This window comes from Melanotaenia boesemani, chromosome 23 (assembly GCF_017639745.1).
Source record: "Melanotaenia boesemani isolate fMelBoe1 chromosome 23, fMelBoe1.pri, whole genome shotgun sequence".
Lineage (NCBI taxonomy): Eukaryota > Metazoa > Chordata > Actinopteri > Atheriniformes > Melanotaeniidae > Melanotaenia > Melanotaenia boesemani.
In genome coordinates this window covers 20,282,185-20,297,682 of record NC_055704.1, presented here as the reverse complement: position 1 = coordinate 20,297,682, position 15,498 = coordinate 20,282,185, and the positions used below count along the sequence as shown (strand labels likewise).

Below are 15,498 nucleotides of genomic sequence, written 5' to 3'. Positions count from 1 at the left end.
CAATGACTACATGTGAGCAGCAGTAATTAATTAACAGTAAGAGCGTCCTCCTGCTGGGCTTCTCCATGTGTGTGTGTAATTCTCAAGGTCTGTGTGTAAGACAGTGGACTAGTGTGTGTTTATGCCACCTGCTGTGATTGTCCTATTCATGTGTGTCATTTTAGCACAGTGTTCACACAGAGAAGACTTCCAGCTGTGACATCCCATCGACACCCCACACATTTATGGAACTTGCGCTGAATAGAAGTTCAAAAGTTCATCTATGAGCGCTTTGCAATCACTTCTTTCTTGTTCTTATAAATACACACACACTCCCATGCATCCAATCCACATCTTTCTTTTGTAACTTCACAAATAAATAGAAAGGAAACAGCCTCATCTTTACTTAATGTTCATCTTTACTGATTGATTTCTGCAACATACAAACATTTTGTGTGTTTGTGTGTGACGTTAGGATGGGGCCGAGGGCACAGCTGAGTTAGAGTCCTACAGAAGGTGACGAGCAAGCAGCAGCAGATCACATCGCTCATGATGCTAATGATGATTGGGGGACAGTGGAAAGGTGAGGGGAGGAGGGCAGGGCTCTCTTAAAGGCACAAGTAGGCGCTTTTCTGAGATCGAGGCTTGCATGAGTGAGTGTATGTGTGTGTGTGAAGGGGGGGGGGAGACAAAAAATGAGAAATGATTAAGTTAAAACTGCCAACAAGTTAGTAATCTGTTAGTACAAACGTGCGCTGAAAATGGGACCTTTTTGAAAAAATTAAAAAGGCTGAGAAAAGGTGGGGAATGGAGGAAGATGGACGATGTAAATCAGCAGAGGAGGTAAAAAAAATGCTTCTCCTTGTACAGACTATTTGCTTTATCTCAGCTGCATGTTTTCCATTGAAAGAGCAAAGAGAGAAAAAAAGTAAAAAAAAAAAAAGAGAAATCTCAAACGATGGAGAGGTGAAGAGAGCATGTGAGATTAGTCAAGGTCTGAGTGGGGAAGGAAAGACAGTGAATCTGTGATGCAACAAACAACATGTACAAAAAATAACTTTAAAAATACAATTTACCAAAAACAAAAAAAAAGACCATTATTATTATCCTCAATATTATTATTACAATCTTATTCAGAGCCCACTGTAGTCATCAGAGGTGGGCCAGCTGGCAGTCAATACTTTTCTCCTGCCAGCCAATTAAACAATATCTTATCAATCTGTTAAGCATATAGTTTAAACAAAAATAAAAAAAACAACCCTGAAATATTGCCAGAAGCAAAAACAAAAAGGGTAGCAGAATAATTTACACTTTGGAGAAAAACATAGTGTAGAGAGGAGGAATCATGATCATCATGCACTGACTTTCTTACATCTTCTGTTAACAGAAATATTTAAGGTAATAAAAAGAAATTTGCAATATTATTTACCAAAACTGCCCTGTACACTTCTTTGTCTTAAAAAATGCATATACTGTGTAGCTATAAGTAATGAAGGAGATGTTAAAAATAAAGAGAAAACAGTAGTCCTGGGTCCCTTGCTGCTGTTGTCTTATTGGATTGTTGCCTCACACACACAGAAGCAGGTAAACAACAAGCTGTTCAATGAGAAACCAAATTATTCTGATTTATAGAAGAGGAGCTTGAGGTTCTATTTCTATCGGTCAAGTTGCAGGTTTCAAGCGTTTCAGGTGTAACATTCATACTCCGAAACACTAGAGGTTTTTCAGGAGAAGCTATGATAGAAAAAAGTTCAACTGACGGCCTTGATGATAGGAGGGGAATGACAGACAGACAAGGTAAATAAACAGCAAAGATTAGCAAGAAATTAAGAGAAGAGAAGCAAGAAACATGAAAGGGTAGACAAATGAAGGACTGTCAATGGTTATCTTCTGTAAGAGGTGGACTAAGGCAGGCTCATGGTCCCAGCAGTGAGAGCCAGAGTCATACAGCTGACCAGTTTGGCCATTAGTAATCTGCTAAATAGGTAGTAAAAATATCAGAATTCCCCCTAATATGTATGTAAAACACAAATAATGTCTGTTCTGATTTTAATACTGCCTTGTTTGACATTTTCTGACCTTTTAAAAACTCTTCTTTGAAAGGGAACATCACACTTTGGTTAAACAGCCTTCTGCATTTCCTTGAACATCTTAACTTTTTTTTCATTTTTTACCATCCCTGCTTTCAGCAACAGATTTCAACACTATGCCAAGATTGTTAATGTCACAGAATCAGTAGATATATAAAGCAAACACTCATTTTCTTTCTGACTCCAAGAAAATACTGCTTCCATTCATGTCTGCACAGTGAAAAGTCAAAGCTACTAGCACCTAATTAGCTAAGCTTCAATCTGTGCAAACTAACTAGCTTCTGGCTACGCAACATACAGCAAACAAGTAAATATTTTCTGAACACTGCAATGACCAAACTATGTCAGCTTATTACTCTGAGAAATAGCACAGAAACAAAATACTAGAGCTAGCCAACATATGAGTAATAATCCCACAGGGGGGCCACAGCGGAGGTGAGAACAGGTGAATGTTGGTACCAGTCAGCTCTAGTGCTTCTGTTTCAGTGCTGATCTTTTGTAAATAGCAACAACATACAGAAAGGGGGGCAAAGAGAGACAGAAATATAAAGAAACACAGAGAGCACCCTGGCAACCTCCACATATCCAACTAAAAAGGTTGCATCATGGATAACAGATTATCTGAAGTCGCTTTGAAGATTGTTGTTCATTCAGTGGGAGGCAGCAAACAACCTCTGGGAGTTTTGTCAATCCTCAGGAATCCGCCTCCCACTGCATTGTTTTCTGATTACTTCCTTCTTCTCATTTGGCTTGAAACAAAGTGTAAAAGTCATTTTTCGATCCCTCTTCATTTAGTGTGAAAAAGGAAAAACAGGGCCCATTCTTAGTCTACCATCAAACAACAAATTAAAAAAAAATCCTTTAAGCATTGTCAGGGAAAGCCTGATCCCAGGTCAGCATCTACGAAAGTCAAACTGTCTAACATCAGCAAAACGGACAAGTCTCTCGCCCCGTCACTGTTCCTTAGCTTTGCACGGTGGCTGAGGAGGAAGAGGAGGATGTCAGCACAGAGTTACACAGAAGCAGCTTCTATGTAAAAATGTGCATCTGAGCGGCGTAGAGCAACTTGTTTTTTGTTTCTTTTTTTTGGACCAGCCAGGTAAAATCTGTAGTCCACCTCCTGATAAGGGAGGAGGTTGATGGATGGGCAGAAGGAACGATCCATCATGTCCACCCTGAGGGGGGTTGTCGAGGGCCTTTGGGCTGACTGCAGCGGTTACCGAACCCTGAAAGGAGAGAAGCTTTTAGCTGGATTTGTTTTACATTAAACAGCACATGATTTAATTTAAATTTGATATAAATTAAACACATTTTGAGACAGTGAAGGCAAAAAAGCAAACATTGAGGTGCAAAATGGAAATAATATGAACAATAATAACAATAATAAATAAATAATAAAAATAGAATAATATGAAAAAACATATAAACATGCAGCCTAAACCCTGCAAAAACAGTCACACAGAACAAAAAAGTGGATGACTTCAATAGAAATAAAAATAATAACCGAAACAAACAACAAACAGTCAGATATCAAGGTGCCTAGAAGTAGAAAGATGGTAGACTTACCCACCCGAGTCTGCTTGGTTGTTTGTTGCTGTGCAGCCAGCAGATGAAGAATCAGCTGGAGATGTTTTTACACAGTCTGACACATCTAAACACAGATAAACACACAGATTAACGGAAAACAAGCGAATAGTCTGAATGGTTACGATGCAAAACATTTTAAACTGCATTTGTTTTCCTGAGATTTTTCTAATTGTGTTTTCTCCTCACATCAATAATACCGCTATGTATTAACATGTTCCATATTTTACCAACAAATTAGTATTTTCCATACTGGCCTTTCACTCGTGTACACAGATCTTGACATTTAAAGTCTGGTTTTCAACAGCAATTTCAACAAAGCCTCTATTCTTTTTAAATCCTCCGCGGAGTCATAAGAATTATATTCATGGCAAGTAAGAAATACGACTCAAACATTTATTCCCTTTTTGATTAAGCTGTCATACCCACAACAAAACTACCGAAGCAATAAATTGGCAGTAAAAATCATTATTAAATCCTCACTGCACAGCATTCCTTATTCTGCACCTCTGTGGAAGTGTTTTATCTTTTTCCTTTCCTCCCTCTTTTTGTCTCAGTTCTTTCAGCTGCCCCTCTAACACCATCAGTTTTTACCGTGTGCCTCCTACTTCACAAACCATTGAGGGTCTATTTCCTGCCCCGCTGACTAACAACAGATAAACTGAGATGCGCACTTCTATATACACCAAGACAAGAGTGATGACAACAGCTGATTAAAGGGGAACTAAAGTGTGTGATTATACCTTTCTGTGAACTGCTCCATTCAGCTGAGGATGACGTTCTCACTTCCAAAGGGTCTGAGAGAGCAAGAACAGAATGAACACAAAGAGCAGTAAAAAAATAAAATAAAATAAACAAATGCTGAGATGCACACACAATAATCACCAATTCACACCCATGTTTACTTCCCAATCACACTCCATTATTCAGGCCTGAAACCACAAACAAAAGAAAAACGACTTTTTTTTGTTAAATCTAAGAAGCCATTTCTAAACTACCCCAAAAGCCAAAAAACTATAACCGAATTAACCTAACCTCACAGGTGATCTTCACAGAAACTCTTATACAACATGGCTAAAACATCAATACTGACCTCTAGTGTTGTACAACTGACAAAGCCTCTAACAAAAGCAGCTCACTCCTACTTAATAATCTCATCTCATCTCGTTTGGTTAACATTGTTCTCAAGTATCCGAAAGCGACATGTAAAAAAAAAAAAACAATGAAACTGGCGTTAGGCTTCAGGGTGGTCGAGTTAATAAAGAGTCCATCCTGTGAATTTCAGGCTTCAGGCGTCTCACCGTCCACCTATTAGAAATAAGGATGATAGACCGAAGGATTCAAAGTGTAAATAAACCACAGCTGATTAGTTTCAATATACCGTAAAGTTAGCAAATATCGCTCATAAATCAAAACCAATCAACACTTACCACCTACTGTACATAAACATAACATTATCAGACCACTTTCTTTTAAAAATCTCTTCCTTCAAGTTCAACATGGACCCATGAAGGGACCCACTGAATCCACAGCACTGGAGGCACACCTGACGCATGTTGACCAATGCAAACGCACCTGTGGCCAGTATGAAGGACTCAGGGGTTCTCTCAGGGAGGGGGGGAGGGGAGCCATCGCTGTCCCAGCAGTCTGGGTTAAGAGGTCAGAGGTCAAATAAGAAGCAATGTTAACGACTAGCCAAGAAAATAGGAAAGAGGTGAAAGTGTGTTTCATGACTTAAAACCAACTTTTATTTAAGATGCCTTTAAGTCAGAATGTATCCAATGTCCTTAGTTTCTTTCTATAAACTTTCTAAATTTTGGGAAAATCTACTGACTACAGCATCATTTATTTATTATTATACCATCTCTGAAAATCTTAGACTAATTATGTCATTAACAAATTGTTTATGTAGCATAAAAGTGTTGAGAATCGTTTTACTGAGGTGACAATAACAGTGGTTAGCCTCTTTTAGTAAAGAGGTCACATGGTGGAAGGAAATCTGGTTATACTCACTCCTCTAACTAAATAAATACAAATATGTAAATAATTTTCCTGTCTTTTATCTTACTGATTAATAACTGTGCTCTCTGGTACAGCAGGCTGTGTTGCAGCTAAAGTTAGTGATGTATTTTTGCTCAGGGTTGAGCACATATTTAACACCTCTATGAGTAAAGCTGTTACTATGGACAATGACTTGCAGATCAGTTTTTATTTTTAGCAGCAAACTATTAAACTTCATGATTATGCTAGAAAAATCACAGAGAATGTGCAAAACTCAAGATCTGTCCACACCAAGAACAATAACAGCTACTGTATAACAAATCCTTATAAATAAAGAGGATAAAGAGGTTACCTAGATGCCCAAAATCAGCTTCTCTTGTCGAGATAATGCCAAATTCTGATTTTTAAAATAGCATAAGTTATAATTTTGTAGTTTAATTATTACATAAAAAAATAAACACATTAATTTCATAGATTAATCTCTCTGCATTAGCATGTTAATTTTGACAACCCTAATAATAATAATCCAAAATTTATTTGATAAATGTAGAGTAAATATATTTATTATATATATTTTTTACAATGATCTGGCAACCCCCTAAAATGATTTTGGGACCCCCAGTTTGGGAAAGGCTGCTGTAAACAATGGCAAAATCAGGTCGCAACACACATTTTTATAGATTCTCCTTCTGAGAGTAAATTTTATTGTTTTAATGTCCAGCGCAAACTGTCCATCTTTAATTACCACAGAGTTAGAGATGGGAGTCAGGATGCATTTTGATTGGCTCCCAGTTTTTATTGTTAATAAAATCACTTTAAAAGTGATCCTAACATTATGATTTTCCACAGTTGTTTCATTATAGCTGTGGTGTGGACTCTCACCTGCCTGACATGGAGATTTAAAGTTATTAATATAATTACTGCACTTGGTGTGAACGTTATTTTACAAATATTAGGTCTTATTATGAATCAACACTGAATCTGTTGTCAAACTAAAATTCCTGTTAAATATGAGGTCAATGTCTGAGGCAAAATGTTGTACTAATGACTTTAATGTTTTAAAGATCCTCTTAAATTCATAAGCTAAGATGGATCCATTTGTAAAAACTAGTTTATTTTATTTAATGTCTTGTTTTACCTGTAATCTACCTGATATTTCTATTTAGTTCTTCCTGCCATCTGGATGATTATATCCTATTTAAACTCTCCATTGTAACAATACATTTAGTTAGGTCTTACAGATTGTCATTTGAAGTGATTTGCTTTTCTTGCTGGATTGGAGAAAGCCCAAGTAAAGTTTATTAAACACTTTAGGTTAATGGAGCATTAGTCTCAATGTTGGCCACAGTTTGAGGGCCAACACAGACTTTTTAGGGAAAACAGTGGGTGGTAAATGTCACGCTACATGATGGCAAAAAGCCAATGAAAAGCAATAAAATATCCTACTTCTGTTTTGTATTTAAAAAAATATTCAATTGCTGTTCAAATTTTCATATTACATGTGGTAATTGTTGTCTTTAAATGTATATATATTCATTTCTTGTTAGTTTTATACTTTAATTTATGTTTACGTGATTCTATTTACAACATTACCACCTGCTACCGTAATTCTGGTCATAATTATCGAGTGTCATCTGTTGGCCTCAACGGCACTGACTTCTGAAACATGTGCAATTAAATCAAATTTCAGTGGTTCATTGGTAATGCACCCAGCAAAACAAGCAGCCAACACCAGCCAACCATAAAGTGGCAATTTGTTCAGTGCAACTCATCAACAGGCAGCCGCCGGATTCTTGCAACCAATCAAACAGCAGCAGTTAGCTTTTCATAAATGAAGCTGCCGTAGCCGAAAGAAATGAGCGTGCCAAAAAGCAAAGCAGACCAAAATGCTAAGCCTTTAACAGTCAAACATTGATTAAAAGATTGCAGCTGTTTGTGATCTTTGGTTTAAATGAGACACAGCAAATATGATTATCACTTTTTAGCAGATTACTTAACATTATTGCAGCATAACACAGACTAATTCACACCAATTTAAAGTAAGGATATTACCAAAAGACACAGAAAAGATCATGCACCCTTGTAGTTTTCAAAGCAAAGTCCAGTTAAAACTACTCCTTCACATCAGTTACACCCAAGTATTTTCAGAATCTGGTCTCAGAATCAAAACTTAATTTTCACACCCCAAAGGACTTAAACCGCATCTTGTGATTCATGGCAAGGAGCCAAACCGAGGCACAAACAGCGAGACGCTGCTTTGTTCAACCCAATGTGCACCAAAGAGGCACAAGTGCACTTATCAGTATCATGCAGTGCTGATCCCTCACCATCCAACATGCACGTGCAGTTCACACACTCCTGAACAGAAACAAAAACAGGATTCTTTCATTCACAAATTCACACGCACACAAAAGCTGAAAGAAGAGGAGTTTGACAGATGTTTTCCTGCTAACATCTGCAGCATTCCTTGCAAAACCAATTAGTCAGTCATGCTTCATGAGACACTCAGGGAATTATCTCACTGCTTTTCTATTGTGCTGTTTATTTTCTCTCTTTTCTTTTCCCTTTTCCTCCAAGAATCTTGTTTTTTCTACCTCTGAGTCTGCTAAATTATTGTATGGTGACAGACTCAATTTGTCTTTAGCATGTGGTCTGTCTAAAGCTTTACTGGGGAAAAAAAAAACTCATCATGTGGTTGCTCTGAGCGTCTGTGTGTAATGAAGACAGATTGTCTGATTTAGCATGTAAAGGACTAATAAGCTAAGCTAAACTTTAGTGATTACTTGAGTTGTTCACAGTTGATTCTATCAAAAAAGTAACAAGTTAATAAAAGGAATTAAATCAATTTCAAGCAGATGATTGACATACTTGCTGTGATTGAAGAGGGTGACGGAGTGATCTGGCCTGCAATAGACATGGGCAACACCTTTCTGACCAGCTGCTGGGATTCATGATGAGAGGATGCAGTTACCATGGCTGTCGCCGTGGATACATTTATACAATAACCCTCCTTTCCTCCAGGCATCTCTCCATTTCCCTCCTCATCCGAGTTATCAGAATGCAGGGGGTTGGTGAAACTTAGGGCAGTCCTAACAGGAGTGGAAGATGAGGAGGAGGAAGAGGAGGAAGAGGACAGGTGGGAAGAGGAAGATGAAGATGGAGCAACTCTGTCTGAGGAGGAAGAGGAGGAAGAAGTCTTGGGGAATAGTTTTTCGGGGCTGCTGCGGTGCTGCGTCCACGCTGCGTGGCCAGCCTTCATGTCCATTCTGTCGTCTTCCTGAGTCTCTCCCTTCTCTCCGCTCTTCACAGGAAGGTGGTTTGGTCTGGCGAGGACCCCCCCATCGGCATGACTGTCCCCACATCCGCCTGATCCTCCCTCTGTGCCTGAGTCCTCCGACAGAGAGGAGCTAGACGTCAACAGGGACTGACCGGATCGAGCTTTGAAGGCGTGGCCTCTGTGCAATATGCAACCGCTGTTACTCAAACTGGTGGCTTGTCCGCCTGCTACTCCCACAGAGGAGGACGTGTCAAAGCTACGAGGTCCTTCCTGCAGCGGCACCTTTTTAATCTCAATGCTGAGCTTCCTCTCGATCCGAGGAGCACCAGAACAATCTACAGCTGAGGAGTTGGGCGAGGGGGTCTGAGTCTGGCTTTGGCCTGATTCTGACTTTGTCGACGTTGAGGACAATTTGTTGTTGTAGTTGTCATTCAGATCTAAGTTTGAGACCTGAGTCTGCTGATTGCGGCTTGGCAGATCTTGCTCTTTCAGCTCAGAGGGACTCGTCTCTTTGATTGCACTGGGTTCTGACTGGTTCTGATGCTGGTCCACATCTTTGTTCTGAAATTAATTAACCAAAAAATTAGATGGATCATCTCCTGTAACATTCACAAATAAATCTTTGACATTTTGATTTTTGAGGTATTCACCAAAACAAAAATAATCCCAGTTTACGACTGAACACAAAAACTGTAGGTACATCAATTCTAGTGAAAATCAAACCTATTTTTAATTCAAATTTGTTGTATGAGACAAGCAGTTGAGTAAGACTTATCTACCAATGATCATTTGATAAAGCTCAGCTAAAATGTTATAATTAAGTTAGACTGGTCAAGCAATGAAGAGACAGATAAATAGCAAGCAGTTATTCAGGTGTTCCTTGAGCCATTTTAGACCTTTTTAAGGTAAGAAATGCAAAACGTTTTCCAGCTACAACTTCCCATATCGAATGGATTTGCTTAAATATATATATATATATATATATATATATATATATATATATACATATTTGACATCACTTGGAAATGATAACCAACATTAGGTACAGCCATGATTAACTTCTGTGAAAACAAAGTGCGACCAAGCAGGAGAACCAAGAATCAACCACTAACTGCCCTAAAATGGTAAAAATACTTGGTTATTATAGAGATTAGCAGCACTGCACACATGGCTCCTTTATGATTGCCTTATTTTGTCCTTTTGTTTTGCTGCCTCTGGTGTTTCCTTATTGCAGATTCCTTATTGAGATTTATTTGTGATAGCATTTCCCCATTTCCTGCTTTTTATTGAGTCTCAGAACAAAGTTGTTTTATTGCTTTGTGCATGTGTGGCTGAGCGGATGAAGTTGAGGGATGCAGTTTTTAAATGTATTTGTTTATTTTTTTATTGTATTAATCTACCTCTCTGTAAATATTCTGTATGTTCAGCTCACCTGCTTCACGTTGTGCTGAGCTGTAGACAGGACATGTATGACCGGTTTGGGATGGTAGCGGTCATTCTCCTGTCGTACGTTGGTGACAGTAGGGAAGGCTGAGGGAGGAGATGGGGTGAGAATGGGGGGAACAGGATGAGCCTCAGGGGGCTGGAGAATCTCCTCTTTAACATCGCCTTCTACCTGGGAACTAGACAGTAAAACAGACAGAAAAGCAGGCTCAGAGAAAAGGAAAAAAATAAAACCAAGCTGAGTTTTTTCATTCAGAGACAAATTTATCTTCCCACCGTACACATTTAATTTGCTGTAAAGTTTAATATAAACAGAAATCCTGTTTAGATAGAAACATGTCTATACTGAACAGATAAATTAGCTCTAAAACTGTGATTAAGTTAAAATAAAATAAAGGAGGATAAAAAGACAAGAATTTTATCATCTGGGTCAGTCTCACATGAGAAATGAAGACTTCTATGTTTAAATTATTCTCTTTGAAAGGGGGGATGATAAAACAGATATGATGAAATGAACCTTTTTAAACTGTATTTCACATATGAATAAAACTAAAAGCAAGTTCCTGAAAAGTATCTTCACCACTAGATGGCAGAATTTAAAAAAGTCCAGCCAGAAACTCACACAGTGGCACCGCGGAGACAAATTACATGTTCCCAGATTTTAGGTTTCTGCTGTCAGACAGCTCGGGTCCATATTTTGTGGTTTTAAGGTTGACATAACTGTGAATAGCCTCTGAATCAGTTAAACAGGGTTTAAGGCATTACAGTACTTTAAGTTGTTTTTGTTTTCTTGATTCAGCAACTTATTGACACAAAGAAGCATAAAAGATTAAATGATGTTACTGTAGTACAAAAATGATCCAAAGTGTGTTTTCCTGACAGCATTTTAGAGGTGCACTCTGCTCCCATCCACCATACATACATGCTGTGTGCATGCAAAGACAGAGATGCCACAAACAGTGAAAGGATGTGGTGGTGTGCTAATTCAAAAGCACATGACTGAAGAAAGCGAACACGGGAGTGAATGCACATAATGCTGTATGGATCAAAAGCAGCCCAAGTCTGACTCGGAGAGCCTGCAAGCTATGAGCACAGGGGATTTCCTTCCCCTGCCGAACTGTAAAAGTCTTCATCGTTAAGCCTCATTTCTGTTCCGTTCATCCTCCTTTGACAGACTGTGTGAGTTATTGTTTGTTATTCTGGAAAACAATTTCAATTAAATGTGGCAAAATAAAAAAATAAGTAGTTTCCTTCAAGTAATAAATATAGGAACACACTTCTCAGTAAAGGTGGGAGGCACAGATCATTGTTTTTCTGCATAAAACACTGTTGTGTATATTAGGCTTGGATCCAGCTGCAAAGTTTTTCTAACCTCCAGCATCCAGCTGCCTCCCAGAAGTCACGTAGTGGCTATTTCAGAGCTCCAGGCTAAACATTATCCCTTTGTTTTCTTTAATGAAGACATTAATTACCCTCAAGCATTTCCCATTTTAAATAATCATTCTTCCCTGAGCAAGCAAAAGATATATTTAGTAACAGCTAATATGAATGTGCTTCCACAGAGATTTCAGTATTGAGGTGCCACAGCGACTCATCAGGCCCAGTTAGATGAGGAAAATACAATTTTAATGATTCCTAAAGGAAGGCTGAGCAAACACTAATAAGTCACAGCACAAGAAAAAAATGGTTTCAACAAGGGGAAAAAAGAAGAGGAGGCTGTGGGCGACAACCACAGTAACACTTACATGTAGAAAGAAATGTGGTTTACATCAACTGAATAAAATACTACGCAGATATAAATATGAAACTAAAAATATTCTGGCCACTTTTAGAAAGTTTTTACTTTGATCTTGATTTTTTTTTTGTAATCTGACCTACTCATATGCACTCTGGCTGCAGCATTTCTATTTCTGAGAGAAGATGCTGCATTTTTAACCGTCATAGTAGGACCTGCCTGCTTTCTGAAAAGCTGAGATCCTCCAGAAGGGAAGGTGTAAGAGGCACTTTCTGGTTTCAGGCTGAGCTGAGGGGAGAAACACACCGACAGCTCTGAAAATGATTCAACTGCTTGTGGAAACCACACAGATTCAGCTCACTGCTTGAGTGATCATGTGATTCAGTCTTTAGGACTTCAGGAGATGACACTGGCAGCCTCCCGTATGGACGACAGATGACAAAACGATGCAAAAAAATTCTCAGAATCAAGATACTATAAACATATTTCCATTAAGTATTAAGGTTTGATGTTGAAGCATGTGTCTGTGGGTGTGATATAACCATGACTCAGTATCCAGCCTCTATGGACTTCCTGTCATATCTCCCTCCATCTCTCCCTCAAACACACAACCAGAACTTCCTCCATACACACACTTGGTCCACTAAAGTGACCCAATGGGAGTGTGGCCGGCAGAATGTGGTTTATGTTGCTAAAAATAGCTCCTACCATCAACAGAAATACTTTCAGGCTTAAACTAGGCCTTCACATTATTTCTTTTTTAAACAGAGGGAAGACACATACTAAGACACAAAGGGAGACTTCAGAGGAAGAAAAAGGTGTTCACGCTCCCTGCTGTTCCACTTTCCAAAGAAAGTTTGCTATCTTGGCAGCATCTTTAAGTTCACATTTGTATGTTTTACTAAAAACAGGAAAGAAGCTATTCAGTAAACAGATCAATTGCAGCTACATCCTAAATCCTAAATTAGGATCCCTGGAAAATGTTTCCCATCAAACCAGCTGGGACAAAAGGCATTTCAAGGAAACCAAGAGGGACATGGTGGCCATTTTAAATGCAAGAACCTCAAACAGACATTCAGAAAATGCTCCATATGAAACATCAGCAGAGAAAGCTTGATTTTTACATGATCTATTTGTAAATATAGGCATTTATGTTTTAAAATACATGTTGTATCACATGAGAAAATGCAATAGCTGATCCTTATAACCTTTTTTTCTGAATGTTTAAATGATGTTTTCATTAAATTACAATGCTGCCAGCAATCGATTAAGTGAGACAGCGTCTCCTGGCAACAAGAAATCCCAGTGACATTAAAGCATCAGTATTGATGCAACTCTGAGGCATCTGACAACTTTGTAAAAATGTTGTTGGTGTACGTATTTCTGCTTTGGTAGGGGGAGGTTTTTCTTTCTGTGGATAGACTGTATGTGGAGCAGAACTCTGGTGCCCGAGAGAAGAGGGAGGAAAAGGAGCAGAGAGAGGAAAGAAGATACGATGTAATAGGAATAAACAAGTATAAAGAAAATTTAAAGACAGAGGACACTTATTTACCCCACACACAGTCTGTTTAAAAAGATATGTGCATGTGCATGAAAGACTATTTGTCCTCAAAGAGAAAAAGATGAAAACGGTTCTACTTGAGGAGGCCTTGGGCTATGGTGTGTTCAACACTGTGCAGTGTTGCAGAGTATTGCAAAATGATCTATAAATACAGCTCCTACTAAGGCAGCTGTTAAGAACCAAACAGAAGTTAGCTTGAAGTAGACTCTGGCTGTTAAAGTGCCAGAAGCTCTGGTGAAAAGAACTCCTGCTGCTTTTGTTTGATTAGCTTTGTATGTTTTCATGGAGTGCTCTATGCAAACTGTTGTGGGCTTTTTTCTTTATTTATTTTTTTGGTGTTTCTCCAACAAAACACAACACCCGCTGTGTTCAGTGACAGGCCACCTCACACCCACTCTTCACCCCTGTGTGAACCTGTTAACCCATCTTTGTGGAGGATGAGCCTCTTTTTATTCTTCAGCTGGGTTCCTTTTGCAATGGAGACAAGAACTGGCTTGAACAATATCAACAGATAAGCTGCAAATTAAAAAACTAGGACTGTCCAAACATGTTGTGTCTTACCTGCGTACGCGGGGAGGTTTTGGAGGTGGAGCGTCCCATTTCTCATCATCTGACTGGTGGCTTGCTTTGTCAGGACTGCTTTCATCCTGAAACAACAGACAAAAATCATTTCCCCCCTCACATATTTTTCTAAAACTGACCAAAAATGCAGCAGCGAAAACTTTTCTTCCACTTTATTTATCTGTCAGCTACAGCAACAAAATACTTCAGCGTTGTCCTCAACTAGATCCATTTCAGATTCATGGTTTAAGCTCTGGTTATCTAAATCTTTTTCATCTCCCATAGATGTTTCTGGAGCAGAGGTTTCCCAAGGTTGCTACAAAATTTCTTTACAAGAGCCAAATTGTTTCTGAAAGATGCCCCCGTCCTTCCAAGTACTGTTCCCTCTCCTCTTCTCTTCCACTTTGACTCGTTAATTTGACTTTCTCATCTCTGATAATGAGAAGATAACAAGACAACTTCAGTCACCATAAACTCATCAGAGAGGCAAATCGGGCCGGAGCTACAGTCCAGCCTGCACAGACACTAAGTTTAGAACATCCAGGGTATATGATATGAAAAAAAATAAGTTAAAGCTGGTTTCTGAGGTTGTGCATGCAAGTCTTTTTGGTAGGAATGTGTCAATGAACTGTGGGGGGGTACAAGCGAACACAAAAACAAGCGTGGGGTGTATGTATGTGTAGGCTTATTGTTCACGCTGCCATTGAGAACACCTATGTGGGTGTTATAATGAGTCGCAATGGCTGACTGGACATAAGTCAATGTGTGTGTGTGTGAACTTAGTACAGTTCACTGATAATGATTAGCCGAGTGCGCTGTTCTTTTTGGGCTTGCAACTTTGTAAGATAACAAGGTCATAATCAGCAGCAACAAATGCATAACGAAGAATTCTTTAATGACACAAACTTTCATGCAACTTCGTCAGTTTCTGTCCTCATTTCCACCAACAGTGTGGAAAGTACGTCAACTGAAGACAAAAAAAGTCAATAAAAAGTCTTGTGTGTCTCCCTTTCCCATTAGGATGTGTCTATTCTCAGAGTCAAAGTGCATTATGGGAGTGGGATGAGGTCATCCGAGCTTCCGAAGCAGGAAGTCAGCTGGAATGCTGCCAGTGAACTCTCTCATCTTTACTGTATCCCATGTCTGATCTTCCACACTCTCTCATTTAACCATTTCCTCTCTGTAACTCTTTTACATTTACACATATATATATATTTATATAGCAGGGTTAGTTAAGTAAAATTGTTATATAATATTTCATAGCACT

At 38.8% G+C, this 15,498-nt stretch overlaps 1 protein-coding gene across 3 annotated transcripts in view; it reads right to left on the bottom strand.

Annotated features, from left to right (window-relative positions):
• Positions 1-380: 380 nt before the first annotated feature.
• The window catches only part of ptpn12 (protein tyrosine phosphatase non-receptor type 12), a 41,987-nt gene continuing 26,869 nt past the window's right edge, over positions 381-15,498 (bottom strand). Inside the window, exons 12-18 of one of the 3 annotated variants that reach the window (XM_041976944.1) lie at positions 14,232-14,317; positions 10,364-10,553; positions 8,523-9,492; positions 5,229-5,300; positions 4,397-4,450; positions 3,636-3,720; positions 381-3,295 (exon numbers count right to left, since the gene is read on the bottom strand). In XM_041976944.1, the coding sequence (XP_041832878.1) occupies positions 3,286-3,295; positions 3,636-3,720; positions 4,397-4,450; positions 5,229-5,300; positions 8,523-9,492; positions 10,364-10,553; positions 14,232-14,317 (1,467 nt within the window). In that variant the 3' untranslated portion in view covers positions 381-3,285. The remainder of the gene's footprint in view (positions 3,296-3,635; positions 3,721-4,396; positions 4,451-5,228; positions 5,301-8,522; positions 9,493-10,363; positions 10,554-14,231; positions 14,318-15,498) is intronic. The other 2 variants (XM_041976942.1, XM_041976945.1) reach the window with 2 other exon arrangements.